Below are 17047 nucleotides of genomic sequence, written 5' to 3'. Positions count from 1 at the left end.
GTAGGACTGCCTGTGAAGCAGATCGACCAGGGTATTTTTGGTAAGACTAGAGGAACAGTAAAATTTAGGCCTGTCATTCCTACCAGTAATCAATGCGCAAATCCTTTCATCAGTAAGCAGACAAGTTCCACCACATGGTGAAGCAAGAAGTTTTCTTTGTCTCTAAGAGCACTCGAAAATCTCCCATGAAATCCATCAGAATCACTGCAACCTCCTGCCTTCCCTCTTCCAAAGGGCTCCCACCGAACAGAGAGCTGCTGGGACTGGGATTATTTAATGGCAAGGCTACTTTAAACTGTCGTGTGGTGTAGACAACCTTTCCCTTCAGCAACGAGAAGCATGCAAACCACTGAGCATTTAGTATACCTGATTCTGCTAGCTACATCAGACTTTTTACAGGAATGGCCTATATGACTTAGAAGTCAGGAGAATGAAATAATCTACCTTCTGAGATTCCCTTTAGAAGAAAGATAGAAGACTGCTCTGTGTTTTCACTCCTAAGATCTGATCAGTAAATCCACTTTACCTTGTGACATGGTGATATCATATAACACTGAAATAGCTGGCCTTTTATCCTTGTTAGGGGACTGCAAGCTCACAGATTAATGCAGAACATAGGAATAATAGAAATGAAAGTGTGCCTCCTGAAGAGAGGCATTAGCAAACCTTATCCTTAATAGGCTGAATGCATTCTCCTATGCTTTAATCATCCATGAAGGTCATGGAGTCTTTCTGTAGCTGACTAACTCACTGCCCAAGTGCATGTAAAATCTCAGTGAAGGAATCTTGGCCAAAAGCCAGACGTTGCAGATGGAGCCTTTCTCACTCTTGCTTTGGTGCTTCCTACAGAAGTGGCCAAATCCGCTCCAAAACAGACACTCGGATTTGAGAAATTAGTTCTTCCCGTGAAAAGAACTGTAAACCACTCATGCAGCTGAAAGAAACTAGTTTAGTCATCTTAACCACCCACTCACCACTCAGAACAACTTGCCAGTCTGCACTGTGGATGCCAGCAGAGAACGGGGGTACGCTGTCCTCACTTCAACAGCTTCTCCACGTTGAATCGTCCTTGTCCTCTTCTGTCCCCTTTGGGATCTCCAGAAAAGTCTCTAATTGACACTTACACATGTTAACAGGAATTGGGTCCTGTTTACAAATTACCGTTGTAAAGGTAGAGGGAGACACAGGGAGGAGGGAAGGCCGCCTTGGACACTGGCTTGGTTTTGGAACACGCACACTCCGGGGCTTGTCTTGGCAATGTGCTTTCTTCAGATTGCACAATGTTGACCTCCATCAGAAGCTGAGGGCACAAGGGTTCCCATGCAACTCATGGTCTTCATGAGACACTAACGCTTGCAGTGACACATGACATGCAGAATATTGGAAAAGCCAAAATGTTCTGCGACTGTGTTCTGGGACACCTGATCCAGCCGAAAGGGTAAACCTGGCAACCGGTGCAGTTGCAAGCACAGATGAATGAACAGCGACAGGAGGCAAATCTAACGTGGAAATCAATGAACGGTTACAGGGAAGCAAATCTAATGTGTTTAAGGCAATAAAAGTCAAAACCGATTTCAGATTTCTATAATATATTAACACTTTTTATAATCTGTTACCAGATTAATTATAGGCCTCTCATGAAACTATACAAATACAACTCCAGCACTTGATTTTTGGAGAAATGCATTCTTCCGTGGCCATAGTGCTGAGGCTGTAGTGCCTGTGTTCTTTGATTTTAGCCCAAAACAATACCACCAAATGTGGCTTGGAAGTATGTAGAATTCCTTTGAAACTTTGCTGATTTGCTTTTAAATCTTTATTCATAAAAGTATTGTGAAGATTTATATTTTAAGCTTCTTCATCCTAACTCCTTTTCTTTCTGAATATTCAGCTTGGAATGGTTGGAGGTTTGAACTGGAGAAAGCACCTGTGGTTGTGGGGCTGGATGAAGTTCAGAGGGGAAAACCCCTCTGTCTGGAAAGAGAGATGTGCTTGAGCACCATTGCACAAAGGACGTAGCTGGTGCGAAGATAAATAATATGAAAAAGCAGCATCTCTGAATTCGGCCTGAGAAACAAGCTTGACATGGCAAGTCACAATGGTACAGAAAAATATTCCAGAAGCTGGTTTATAAGATGGTCCTTTAACTGGGTTATGAGATGGTCCTTTTCAAAACTTTATTTATTTATTTATTCACACGGAAATCTTAGTCCCATGACTGATCTCCATCACAAATGCTCTTTGATGGTCTTCTGTGGTGGGTTTTCTGTTCTGGAACTCTGTCTTCTCAAGTATTCCACTACAGGCAAAAAACTCCTTCCCCTCCAACTACCTGTTTTGCTTAGATCGGATAACCCTAGAAACAGGCACTGCATTTGCAATATCCGTATCAGTAATTGCTCAGGGAAATGAGTCCTCCAGGGTGGTTGCCTCTCGGCTCCACAAGTCACTATTGCCAAGGGATATAGCAGATTCTAAATTGTGAACTCCTTGAGGAGTAGGTTACAATACATGATAAACACTGCGGATCAGCAAAGGGTAAATAAGTAGTACTTTCTAACACAGGATGCTTCAGCCCTCTCTTTTCCAAAGCAAAAGGAACAACAAGAGTAACGCAGTAAGAAATAACTTATTTATTTATGCTAATGCTTTTTAAAATTTAATTCTGTGGTTTTACTTCACAGTTTATTCTCACAGTTTATTGCAAGTGGAGTTATTACATACTGTAATGATTCTTTCTGTGATTTCAAATAGCCAGACAGGTTTGTTTTTCTGGAGCAATTCCCCTAATGACAGTTTGTATTGTCTGTCTAATGTGCATGCTGCCTTTGTAATTCATCCATTATCATCTTCCTATCCTAATCTCTGATATCTGTGGACTACAGTCAACACAATATCTAGACATACCATCAGAATAGCAGAATAATATTAAAATACTAATATTTTAATAATATTCTACTGATAGGAGTAGTTAAGACCTCTTCCCTTCTAATCTTTCCTCATTTTTTTATTTTTTCCCTTCTTTTTCTGAATAAATTTCCTTGACATAAATTATGTTTGCGAGGAAGTTGCAGGAAGACTGCTTTGTACCATACCTGAAGCTCTGATGAAACTCTAGTCACCTTCAGGAGGGCAGTATTCAGAGCTGAGAATCTAATGTCCCGAATGCTGCCTTCATCCCAGATCCTGACAGTGTCAGCATGAGTTATTGTATAATAATATTCATGTCATGGGGGAGACCCATGGCCTTCTTGGGCTGGGTAGGCATAAATTAGTCTGCACATTGTGGGAAGGAATTTGGGAAGGGAATATATTCTTACTCAGGTCTTGTTGTTTTCAATAAGCATCTAGAGTTGGCCAAAGGATGCAGAACTTGATGTGACTGCAGTCTGATCCACTCTATGCATCAGTGCTCTGATCCATGCTCTGTGCTTTTATAATTCCAGTGCAAGCCAGAGGGTAGTAGAGGGTACAGAACAGGTTTGTGATGTGCTGTTCACTCTAAGACCGGCTTGCACGGAGTCCCATCAGTCAAGTTATCCTTCAAATTAGATCAAATTAGAAATCTCGTTCCAAACGTTGGAGATCATGGCTCACTAGCTTTCTGTCTGACAAGGGCAGACACACTCTTTTGTGCTACCTGATGTAAAAAAAAAGTGATCTAGTTTATTCTTACTTCATTTCTACTATAATTGCCAAAGAAAAAAGCTTGGCACTAACATTGGCATTTGAGAAGCAAATTCCTTCACTCGATGGCTACATATTTTTTTTCTTTTCTTATAAAGAAAAAAAAACAAAGTTACCTGCTTCTTCCCCAGATACTCCTTGCTTTTTTTGGATGAGTAGTCACAAAAAGTCACTGTTTGAGGGGCCCTGAGGTGAGACCTAAAGTCTTGTGCTCCTTACTGTGGAACTAGCTTCCCACAGAACCATTAAGCACTATATAGAGGCACCTGTTACATGTATATATGAATTATTACATATGAATATTACATATATAATATTACATATTACATTATATATGAACTGTTATATATATACTATGAACTATTTAGCCTTTTATAACTGCTTGTTACAGGAGCAAAGGGAATTCCCACAAGACAGTTACAAGAAGGGAATGTAACTGTCTTGCAAATAATGGAGTTTTGGTATATTTTAATGCCCTTCAGTATGATGAACCACTATTCTAGTCTCCTGTGCTGGAGACTAAATCTATAAGTATTTTTTCTATGGGCATTACCTCCTTATAGCCTGCAAAGATCTTCTGTTTCATCTGAAGGTGGATATTCTTAGACTCTCAGGTGAAACAAAATGCGATCATGCCTAAATTTTTCCTTGTTATGTATTTATCAGTGAGCTCTTAACATCCTATTTAACAAGCTATTAATATGATCTGATCCCTGCGTATTTAAGTGAATATATTTTGACTTTATGCCTGTGCAATTTTTTTGAGTTGCAGCTGTTATCCCCCATATCCCCATAACTGAAACCCATTTACCGGGACAAGCATTTTCTCCCTCTTCATGTCAGCCTCATAGATAACTAGGGACCCTCACGATAGCCTCTCTGTTTCCGTGACATGATCTTCAGATCACGCTGTCAGCTTTCAGTGTGGTGGCAGCTTCACAGCTCCAAAAGGACATTCGCCTGCTGGAGCACTCGGGTACACCGAAGGAGCAAGAACAAGCCAGTCTGCGTGTGGAAGGAGCAGGGCTCCAGTTCGGATGTGTCCGGGGGCTCTGTCTTCACTCTCCAGCCATCTCTGGTTTGGTGATGAAGCTGAAGCAGTTTTGTCATCACTCAAGATGTCTGCTAATTCAAAGAGGTTGATGAAAAGCACAGGAAGATTCTACATTTTGAAAATTTAATGGTAGAAGGAATGATTTAAACTGAAGAATTCAGTTTAATTTCAGATTAATTAAATTTCAATTTCAGGTTAATTAAAGCTCAACTGTATGCTAAGAGCAGACACTAGTTGATGTATCAAGACCTGACAATCCTATTAGTGTAAAATAAGGAAAAAGGATAAAGGAAAAAAAATCCGTTCAGTATTGGTAGAAAGATCACATTGACAATGAAAGATGAAAGCAAATATTATATGGTTTTGCATCATAATATTTGCTACTTATAAAATACAGAACAACTGAGTCAAAGTGTATAATGCTGTTTTGCTTTGAGAAAAAAAAAACGTATCTTTCTAGACCAATACTGTATTCACAGTGTGATGTCTGACCCACTGATGTTTAATTCTCTTTCTGTAGCTCTGCTCAGGAAGGAAGAACCCTTGCTCGGTTCTACAGAGTAGCAAACTTACTTTCACTATAGCTTTAAATAGAAAGTTTAAACTCTGAAGTAGAAAACCTCTTTCAGTTCAGGCAGAACTTAGTAAGTTCCTAAGTCAGTCCCCTGCCAAGAGGACTGGAACCATTCCATATATGCCTTTTCCCTCCATTTTCCACAAAGATGATACAGAAGCCAAAAAAGGGGGGCGGGCACCTGAGGTGCTATGTGGAAGAAGTATCCACCAGGCTTCATGCGCAAAGATATTCTGGATTTTTTTGGAAACAGATTTGAACTTAAATTCTTTCCAAGGTGAAATTTCATCAACTTCACAGCAAGGATTTGAAGCCTAAGAAATTCTTAAATTTCACTATGAATCTGTTAGGGAAAAAGAAAATACTTCAATGATATAGTGGCTTATGGTGAGAATTAACAGCCTTCTTTGACTGAAATAAGGAAGCTTTAGGAATTTCAAGAACATAGAATGTATTCAGGATATTTCTTTTTTATATCAAATACACCCATTAAAATAAAAAATATATAATTTCACTATGTTTGACCATTTGTCACATACAGGCAGTAACACTAAGAAACGATTTGAAAGGAAATCATGATGCAAATACAGCACAGTATTCTTTAAAAGTGAATTGGTATTTAATGCTTGACCTTTTCTTTAGGTAATACTTGTGCTATCTTGAACACCATAATTTCAATGAGGAATTTATCTAAAACTTCTGGAATTTATTTTGTATGTGTTTAAGGAGAGGTTGTACTGTTAAGGATCAGCACTTAGGTTGCTTAATTTTTTTCCTTTGGAGTTGTTCTTTATTGCAAATGCCAGTAAACTGCACAGATTATCATTCTGGGAAAAAAATACTGAGAGTCACAGATGCCAGTCATCTTGAGAACTGAATGTGTTCAGCAAGGAGCTCCTTTGAACTGATTTTCTTTTTCAGACACTGCAAATGGATGTAAACAAGCTGAATATCACATTGCTTCGGATATTTCGTCAAGGAGTGGCTGCAGCGTTGGGACTGTTACCCCAGCAAGTTCACATCAACAGGCTCATTGTAAGTACCAAAGGGCTGCCTAGAACAAAAACGACCTGGTTGTTTTGGATCATCTTAAATGAATTTTCCAAACATTATGGCAAAGTGCAATAATAAGACAGAAAAAGATTTCCCCACTACTCCTGCAAAAAAAAAATATAGATCTCCATTAACAATGATTTAAAAGTTCTCTTGAAATGAAACTGTGCTTAGTTACAGTGTAGAGAAAACATGTCAGATAAATCTGCTTTTCCATGCTCCTTGCTCACGAGCATTTGCCTATTGCTAGAATAAGTTCAATTGTTTTCATTCCTGTGCAGTTTTACAGCACAGTCATTAAGAGACATTTATTCATGCTTTTTCTATCAGTAGTGTGCATCTTGATCACAAAATACATGTGACTGCCTTTCTAAGGCACCTTCACAATTTACCCTCAGATTCTCCATTACTAAATCAAATGTCTTCCAACAACATTAATATTCATGTTTTGCTATTCTGTTGTAACAACCTGTGCTCAGAAGTTTATCTTGCAGAATAAGGTATCATGTTAGCTAAAGATAGTGAAAAATTTGTTCCCAACAAGGAAGATTTTTAAAAAATAATTTTCACTGTATTTTTTGTGTATTTTTGTGCATTGTTAAGAGCATAAAGCATGAACATGGTTGTCTTTTTTTTGACAATTTTGCCTTGAAACAAAGAAACAAAAAAGCAATATCACGTGTTTGTTGGTAGTGTTCAATTCATGATGCACTGGGGAGAGTTACTTATTTTATTCTACATGTGGGTTGAATATTAGTAAAGAAAACTGACAGGTTCAGCATAAAAGGATTTCCTACTTTGATAGCTTGTTAGGACTGTATACATCAAAAAGAATTTTAAAACTCCTTCAAATATTTTCTGGTGAGGAAGGATCACACAAGATGTATAGAAGAAAAGATCAATAGGTTTGCAATGCAGTCCCTTTCGTGTTCACTGGAGATGTCACTCATTTATGACAAGTGATGCTGAATTTCCTTTGTCCTCTACATGAACCAAAACGAAAGACAGAAAGGCATACTCAGACAAAAGCACAATTATATGAGAAATATTGCACAGCTGAGGGGGACATGTTTTAATGTAGCAAATAAAATAGTAATTTTTTATTATACTCCATGAAAATTATGTAATTACAAAGAAGAAACACACAATAACATCTGCATCATCCTTCAGCACTGGGCAGGTGCATTCCGCTGATTTGTTCATGTCGAATTTACCTAAATGATTTCTAACCCAAGCCTTCTTGACCAACGTAAATTCCGTCTTTCTCCAGACTTTCTTGTCTCCAAGATCTGGGTTTCTTGAGAGCAGGTCTTGTAAATAAAGACTAAAGCAAAGAAGGCATTCAGAAATGCTGCCTTCTCTGTGTCCTTTGTCACCAGGGTACTCACCCCATTCATCAGCAGACCCACATTTTCCCTAGCTTTCCTTTTGTTACTGATGTATTTGAAGAAGCCTTTCTTGTTGACTTGACATCCCTTGCCAGATTTAATTCCAAATGGGTCTTACCCTACCTCATTGCATTCCTTCATACTCTGGCAACATTCCTATATTCCTCCCAAGTGGCCTGTCCCTTTTTCCATGTTCTGTATACCTCCTTCTTCTGTTTGAGTTTTGCCAAGAGCTCCTTGCTCATTCATGCAGGTCCCCTGCCCTCTTTGCCTGACTTCTTAATCATAGGGATGCACTGATCTTGAGCTTGGAGCAAGTGATCCTTGAATATTAACCAGCTCTTTGAATATTAACCAGCTCTTTTGGACCCCCTGCTTCCTTCTCACCCTTGGGATTGGTGGGTGGGCCCCTGAAGTTTGTTCTCCTGAAGTGCAGGTTGGTGATCATATGTATTGCTTCCTCATTACAGAATCCTGAACTCCACCATTTCATGATCACTGAAGCCAAAGATACCCTCAACCCTCTCATCTTTAAACAATCCTTTTTTGTTAGTACAAGGTCCTCTCCTCGGTGGCTCCTCCACCATCTGTATCAAAAAATTATCAATGCTCACCAATGCTCATCAGTGCTTTAATCCTCACCCATAAGTTCTCAACTCAGTCTTCAACCACTGCTAGGCAAAGCTCAATACACTCCAGTAGCCCTCTCACATAAAGAGCAGCTCCATCAGCTCACCTTCCTGGCCTAACTTTCCTGAAAAGCACACAGCCATCCATGACAGCATTCCAGGCTGCTATGAATTACTGTGTCTTCTAATGAAGCAAGGAGCAATGCAACAGGATGTGTTTGTTCCGTTTGGTCTAAAAGTTGCACAAAGAAAGTCAAAATTAACAAAGGTAAAAAATACAGCTCAGGAAACCTTATTCACACATTGCATCCTTCCAGAGTGAAACAGTTCCTCCAGTGTGCCAGCTGGCACACAAGTAAGGCACATTAAAATTCATCTCATCCCACTTTTAGCTTGGTCCAACATCACATCTAGGCTCCCTCTAAAGGAAATAACAAGGAAGGAACTGGAGGACGAGAAGAGACACTGAGGGGACATAGATCCTGATTATCTTAAGATGGATTAAGTCACCCTCAGCGATGCCAGTCTCTCTTCACTGGCTTTGGAGATAACCTTAATGGCTCTTGTAAAGGCCTTTTAATGGGCCGAGGAACTCCTAACCAGAGGAGGCACAAAACCCTGGAAATTTTGCTTCCTCAGCAAGCCTTGCCTTGTGTCTGCCACTGATGCCTGGATCCTGCTACTTTCCCCATCAGAGACTTTAGTGTCAAATCAGCTCCTTCAGCATGACAAGAAAACTTTGCCCATCAACTGACACTGTCTGAGCGTAGATCTGTTTTCACTTCTAATAACTCTGCTGATCTAAGAAGCCCTATTGAAAAATGCCAAGTCCCACTGGTAGGCAATATCCTTATCAATCCTACCAAGAAAACGGGCCAGTGGGACATGTGAGAATGATCTAACAGCATGTTTTATGAATAGTGAAAGATGTCTTTTCCTTAACTCAAGTAAAAAGGAGGATGCACATTGAAAGGGAGAGGGAAGGCAGGGTGAGAAATCAGGATTATCTCTACTTGAATTTATTTCTCCCTTCCCCTAAAACAAACCACAAATAATCAGCCCAGTGGAATCAGAGGGAGCAGCGCAGGTTTAACTCTGCACCTACCTTGCATGCAGCACTGTTGAGAGCACAGACTCAACATCACAGCCACCTACAGGTTACCCCAAATTAACGTAGGTCCACACACCCTGTGGGGACATCAGCAGTGTCTGGAGCATTGCCACATGATGTCTGAGCTCTCTGCTAGAAAGAGAAATGCTGTTCTAGTTTATCATGGCCTACCCACTGAAAATAAACAAAACTTTTCTGGTCCTTTCATTTCATCGTAAGGAGTTACTCTGCAGAGGACTAAAAAGGGATTATACTTTGTGGTAGTGGGTATCTGCAATGTGTTGACCGAGGATTAGAAAGCAGTTCTTTCTAAATAGCATTATACTAAGCATTCCTGTTTAAGCACAAGTGTCTAAAAAAGGGTTGTGCTGTTAAAATCCCTCCTGGATCATCCTATGTGCCCCCCTCACAAAGTTACTGCTATCTGTCTTGTTAATGGTACTAGACTTGGGAAGAGGGAACACTGTTAACAGTGCATGGGGCAAAGCATCGTGTACGCCTATGGTATTTGCTTTTTCTTTCACGGACATCTAGAATTAAAAAAGAAAAGGGGGAATAAGGTATGCTGTCTTCACAGAGCAAGTTGCAGCCTTTCTATTTCTTGGTTTCATTTCTGGAAATATGGTTATAATCTATAAATAGCACAGATTATCTAGTTTCAAACCCATCTTGTGATTCTGTGTTATTTTATTTTTCTAGGGGAAGAAGAACTGTGTGGAACTGTTTGTGTCCCCAGTGAACAGAAAGCCAGGTATTTCTGAAGCACTCCCATCTGAAGAAGTGCTGCGTTCACTGAACATCAACATTTTGCACCAGACTTTATCGCAGTTTGGAATAACGGAGGTCTCCCCCGAGGTAGGTTACCACTTTCCTAACCTGCAGTTTGTTACAGATTGGCAGTTCTTATATATGTGGTAGTTCTCAGGCTAAGGTTCCCATGGATTTGGAAGGAAATGTATAAACTAAGAAGACAGCATTATAATAATAATAATGCTTTGTTAGGCTATTTGAACTTTTAAGGTCCAGGTGCTCTCACACAGCTCAGCTACCACTGAAAGCAGGGTTTTGATCGTCAGCATGCATCAGTTGCCTAAAAGGATGTGAGCCCAACAACTTTTGGTCTTTTTTTTGCGTGGGCTGACAGGTAAGACAGCTTCAGTAAAAAGGTAAATAGCATGAAGACTTGGAGAGTGAGCAGCTCTACCTAGTTACCTGGAGAACAGGTCTGGCATGATTTCAGAAAATTGAGTTGGCACAATTTATCCTGCTTCTTTCTGATGTCAAGAGAAGTGAGAAATTTTGAAGTTTTAGTTTTCTTTTCTTTCATATACCTACCCCAAAAAACATAAATAAAATGTAAGTAAAACTTGAACTGTCATTCATATGACCACTTCTATTTTGAAAGCAAATCTGTTTCAAAGCAGAAAGTGAACTGCTGTCTCCACAGTGTTCCTGACATTGTCAGTGAGATGTACATTTAATTTGGGACTGACATAGGCACAACAAAACAAACTTTCCTTTAGGAAAGGAAGTAACAGAGCTTATGTACATGACAAATACACATTACATTGCATTTTATTTGGCATATTAGGAGCCCTTAGCTGAATATTAAGTCCTTTAAACTCAGTATGCAGAGTAATTTCAAATATCATCAAGAATGAGTGTTTTTTAGGGAAGCTGTCATTTTACAGAGGAGATATTTATTTGTAAAAAAAAAAAAAGTGGAGGAAAATAAAGAGAGGTTATGATAGGCTGTGATTCCTCCTACAGGTAAGAGTTCATGCTTTTCTACATAAAAACCTATATTCAAGCTATCACTGCCTTAGTATTGACCGTTGTGTTCTCTACTTCTATGCACTGGAAGTTCATTGCTCATTTTAAGTATTCTAACTCTGTTTAAGAATCTGTCTTCAGTATGAAAAATGCAATAAAAAGCAAGATCTCTTTAATACACTTCTCCATGCCCTACAGCAGACTGCTTCTATCACAATGAGGAAGTTCTCAGCTTTTTAGCAGTTTTGATAGAAAATGAAGCTGAGCGGTTCTGCCCAGATGTCAATTCAGGTCTTTATATCTCTCGTCAGCAACCTTTAAAATGAATCATTTAGAAAAAGATGACACGTTGAATAAAAGTTTTGTATACTGATACTAGCTAGCACTGTTGGAGAAAAAAACGATTATTTGAATATAAAGTCTTTATTTCAATTGCTAGTACTTTATAAAGCTGAGACCCTGATTCTGCAAAAATTATGCAACTTCACGCTAATACATCTTCCCTTTGGATCATGATAAACTGTTTGCCTGAGTAAGCTTGCATATATGTTGCATACAGCTACATATAACCTTTACTTGCTACCAATTATTTACTCTTCACCCAACTTGCCCAAAGAACAAATCATGCTGAGCAAAGTAATGGCAAACGTCAAGACATAAATCTTTGAAAAGAGATATAATTACAGCCACAGAAAGGCATAGCTTTAACATATAATTTTACCAGTTTTGTGCATTTCTTAGCTACTAATTCTAATTAATTCTTTAGCTAATAGATCTGTGCAGTCTTCCATTACAATGGCCAAAAGCTTCACAATCAGGATTGTACATATGCTAACACTCTGTGCCGAAAATAATTATTATCCTTGTCTTTATAGGTGAGTGACTGACAGAGATGTTAAGAGTTCATCTTATATTTTAACTGTTTATTTCAAATATATATATATATAGTGTGTGTATATATATATAGTGTATATATAATATATATAATATATACCTAAAAATTAAAAGACAATTTTCTCTGTAAACAGAGGGTAAGAGACACGTTCAGTGGGCAATTGATTCAGTCTCTCAGATACCTCTTCTGAGATTGCTTGGTTGACTCTTTCTAGCTTAAGCTAGACATTCAATTGTAGAGAGTTAATTGTGAAGGAGATTGTCCTTATCTCAAGAAATTTTCCCAAGATTTTACAGGAAAATTTGGGTGCAAGAACAAAGCTGTCTCCCTGAAGTTTCAACATATGGTGTCTTAAATAGCAAAACTCCCAGTGGATGTAGGTGACTGGAAATATATTTCCATTCATTCCAGTAATAATTTGCCAGTTTCCATCTATTGGTTCAGTTAAATTTTCTGTCTCAAAATTCATATCCTAATTTCTTATTATGCAGTAGCTGGGAAAGCAGATTTCCTATATGCCTCTTCTGTAAGGAGCACTAGAGCTCTTTGCTGCCTGCTGCAGAATGGGATGTGTAAGGACAGGAATGTGGAAGTTTAAATTAATGGAGTCTCTGGCACTTCAGGGATGCAGGGCAATGGCAATCCCTTCCATAGGTCCATTCCTTTCCCATGTCCTCCTGTTGTTGTAGCATCTGCTTTTTTATTATGGTCTAAAGACTGTGTTTAAAGTGGAATTTAGCATTGTGTTCTCATCTGTGGTGTATGGCAATGCTGACATTCTTAGAACAAAAAGCTACTGAGCTATTGCTTGTTTGTATATGGTATTAAATTCAATGACCAAGGAAATCCATTTTACTATGGTATGGGTAAATTTGATTTCCTAAAGCCTTAAAACTGTTCTCAGAGTAAAAAAGAAAATACCATTGGTTTTAGAGATGAGCAGAATAGAACCAGACTTGAAGTGGCTTTGGATAACAAAAATAGCTGGAGTTATCGTAAGTAAAATAAAGGGTTACCACCTTTTGTGAAGCAAGCTAAGTGCGAGCTGGGGATGTTGTGTGAAGGAGAATTTCCCATTTGATAGTTTATTCCAAAGAAAGCAATCCCAAAATGTGCAATTGCACCCTCCTTAACACAAAGCTTTTACAGTGTGGCTTTGAAGCGCAAGGTACTAACTTCTGTCAGCGACAGAATCAAAGGAACTAATCGTTCACTTCAACGCTAGAGTCAGTGCAAGGATTAGTGATCAAAACCCATTCCTTAGAAATCACAGCAGCCTGCAAAGAGGCAAAGCAGAGAACGGGGATGTGTTTCTGTGATGGCAGAGGGAGCCTCACAGGGGCCCGGGGAGAGCAAGGACACAGCAACAGCAGTCAGGAGTCACCTCACTGCTCACGTAAGCAGGTTGGCCCCGTGATGAGGAGCCTGGCTCCCCTGCAGGCCTCTCAGCCTCCAGCACAACACGAACTCACAGTGTTCTATCACACACACAAGCTAGGCTGAATACTGGTGTGGACGGCAAGAACTCTTGTGAAACAAAGTGACTTTGGCAATAGGGTCTTTCAGGAGGCTTCGACATGGAAGACAGGAAGTGGCTTTTCCCCAGTGTCCTAGAAACTGGAGAGGTCACCAGTTCTTCTCCATGTTTGCCCTGATGGGGAGAATGAATTAACTTGGAAAACTTTCCTAATATGCCTTACTTAGAATAGTTAAAATAGCAGAAAAGACAAAACTCTCCAGTATGAACTTGGATAACTCAGTATGAGCAAGTTCAGCGCCCAGCTCTCTGTGAGTTTTCATCTGGCCTCATAAATTGCCTTGCTTTCATTGTCGTTTCAGTCTGAGGATCTAATTGGGGTTAACTAACCCAACTTAGAAACTCACCTTTCTTCCAGTGAAGACTTCCCCCTCCTGGCAGCTCCTCGTATCTTGGCAGCATCTGCCAGTCTCAGGTTTTACAGTGACTGCTTCAGGTCAAGGTCTCCCTTGTTATTATCAAGAGCTGGCTGCTCATTTTACTTGCATGTAGAAATAGTGCATTAGGTTTGCATCATAAGACCAGAGGGCCCAGTGTGTATCCTTAATGTCTGTTTTTGAAAGAAAAATGTTTACAAAAAAATCATTTTTCTACACACATTCCAGTTTAGTTTAGTGAAACAGACACTTATGTAGGCAGTCTTAAATAAGGTTCGCAATAGCATATGATTATTTAAATGCATTGATTCTTCCACAGTTTAAACACTGAATTGAAACTCCTTAAATAATTCTGCCTAAATGACTCATCTGATTGTGAAGACTTCTTAGAGGATGGACTCAGACACTGGGGGTTGGTGTATGGCAGTGCTGAGCCTTCCTCCTGAGGCTGAAATTGCCGGCGCTACAAGATCTCCCTGGTCAGCGCTCCTGCTGCCCTGTTCCCTCCTGCCTTCACCAGCTGTGGCTTTTTGCAGCTCAGCTTTAGTTTATTCGTCTGCTCTGTTTGCTTGGCACATTCACGCTCCTCAAAATCTATCTCTAAGCCTTGCTTGGTTCTCAGGCAGTAAAAATTTCCTATCTGTGTGAGAGAAATAAGAAGTAACATAAATCAATTTAGACAGAACACATTGCCATGCTGGAAGCTCGGAGCCTGTCATTGTGGGCAGAAGCTCCCTCTCCCATTTGCTTTTTCTTTAGCATTTGGGCTGTCCTGCTTATGTTTCTAGGGCGTTAGCCGTTTTGAATGAGCATAGCAGCTGTTTTCCATCTTATCAAGTCTCTCAGACTTAGGAACAAAGTTCTGAATTAGTAGCTGTAACATTTCAGATGGCAGTTTCTTATCACGGAAATGAAGTGACTCAACTACTGTAGGTCACAGACCCTTCAATCATTAGAGAGCAAGCAAGGCTTTTGCTATGCTGAATGCTATTCAGTTAGACCACAGGGAGAGATTTCATTAGTTAAGTAAAGGTGCTACTTCAGTATTTCAGAATTGTATGTCAGATATGTTAGAGATACACTTTTTTTTTCTAGATTACTGGTTAATATTCATTGAAATTGATTTTTAGAATGACAAATCAGGGTAAATATGCCCTGAACAGAAGTATATCATAGAGATTATTTCTTTTGGGCCCAATTGGGTGCATAAAGCATATAGTTGTGTGTAAAATACAAAGTCTTTGTGACATCAGTGAAGTGCAGCTAATTAACCGTCTCTCACTCGTTGTGTAAAAAGTCCTATTCGCTCTTCATTTATCTTCTGGTGTGTTTGTTCTTTCAGTGAAGAATTAAAAAAAAATAATCGCAAATGGTCAGCACAGCCAATTCTCCTTCAACTCTTGTTTTTTTATCCAAATTTCCTCCTAAGAGATCTGAAACACTGGAGAGCCATCATGAAACCAGCCCAGGGCCAACCAGTTGGCTTAGAGCTAATGGGCCAGGGCTGCAGTTGCTGCTCCCATGACCTCCAGCAAGAGCCCTGAGTGCCCCACAGCTGCAGTGCTGGGCCTGGTGGCAATGTTAGGACCCGAGTCCTTTCCCGTGAACACAATGTATGTGCTGTGAACACAGTCTTGTATGGCAAGATTTCCGTAATAACTGAAAGCCCTTTTTTTTTAAAGTTGCCCGCTACAGAGAGGACTTTATAATCCTTGTCAAGCTATGGATACTTTGCGGTTTTATGCCCAGATTGTGAACACTGTGCACTCAAATAGTCACCCTATTTTCACAAGGTCAGTTTCTGTGGTTCAGCAGCAGGGAGTAAAGCATTTCCATTCTGGTCCCTGGTACTGTGGCTTCCAAAACACTCTTATTTATAGATGCTTTTGGTTCTAGTGCAGCCAACCTTTAATTATATGTATGTTTGTAGGTTTTTTTAACAAGCAGGTTTATAAATTAACCATGCTATCAAGTACTTCTCTATGTGTTTGTATTTTGTGGCAGTGTGATCTGTAAACTGCACAAAAATATAATCAACATTGTACTGCCCTTTTTTAAAAGAAGCACAGAGTAAGCCAGTGCCACAGCAGGCAGTGCATTTTTGTCAGCCTTTACTCCATTTCCCAAGCCATGCTGCTCCTTGAAAGTCCTTAATGCACAAATTCAATTATATCAGGTATGTTTGGGGTGTTCGTGGGCACAAGGAATTTGCTTGATACATTGACAGCTCAAAAGAACAAGTTAATCGGTGGCAAAGCAGCCTTCTGAGGAGGAACCATACACGTTAAGTACAGTTAAGTACTGGAGGGTCTCTGCAGTGGCCCAGGTGCAGAGAGCTACTTAACTTGGAGAGACTCATTCCTCTGTGGAGATTGGGTGACTCCAAGGGTTCCTATGCAATATCCCCAGAGAAGAAAAAAGAGCACATTCGTAATTCACACTAGCTGTCTTGAGATGAATTCCTAGAGAAGACAACTCACTCAATTAAAATATAAGTTTAATTGAAGTTGCCAGGCTTCAATTCCCTAGGAAGTTTCTTATGAAAGAGAAGCACTGAGACCTTGAACATTTACAGTAGAAATTGGAATTTAAGGAAGTTGTTTTGCTCACTCTGACAACTGTACTAGAAATACACAATTAAAAAAAGACTGAATTTCTGTCTTGGAATCCTTTAGTTGCAAGAATATATATTTTATCCTAAAAACTGTAAAGCAGTTAGAATAAGAATACATCTGCTTTGTTTCTATTATCATATTTCTATTTGGAAATATAGTGAAATCCTTGTAATTTCATAGCTCAAGCAAGTCCCCGCACTGCAATAAGGCCAAAAAAATACTTTAAAACTTCTTATTATTTCATATTCTCTATGTGTTCTGCAAATTTTAGTATGCAGAGCTCTTTAGGAATGTAGTAACAGCAGAAACCTGAAGAAGATAAAGCACGTTCAGAATTGCAGATATATGAATAAT

At 39.4% G+C, this 17047-nt stretch overlaps 1 protein-coding gene across 1 annotated transcript in view; it reads left to right on the top strand.

Moving 5' to 3' along the window:
• Positions 1–6242: 6242 nt before the first annotated feature.
• The window catches only part of PTPRR (protein tyrosine phosphatase, receptor type R), a 70134-nt gene continuing 59329 nt past the window's right edge, over positions 6243–17047 (top strand). The window contains exons 1-2 of the mRNA XM_026052803.1: positions 6243–6350; positions 10196–10351. Of these exons, the coding sequence (XP_025908588.1) occupies positions 6246–6350; positions 10196–10351 (261 nt within the window). The 5' untranslated portion in view covers positions 6243–6245. The remainder of the gene's footprint in view (positions 6351–10195; positions 10352–17047) is intronic.

This window comes from Nothoprocta perdicaria, unplaced genomic scaffold, assembly GCF_003342845.1.
Source record: "Nothoprocta perdicaria isolate Ctin4 unplaced genomic scaffold, notPer1 scaffold_91, whole genome shotgun sequence".
NCBI classification, from domain to species: Eukaryota; Metazoa; Chordata; class Aves; order Tinamiformes; family Tinamidae; genus Nothoprocta; species Nothoprocta perdicaria.
This window is presented reverse-complemented; position numbering and strand designations above follow the sequence as displayed.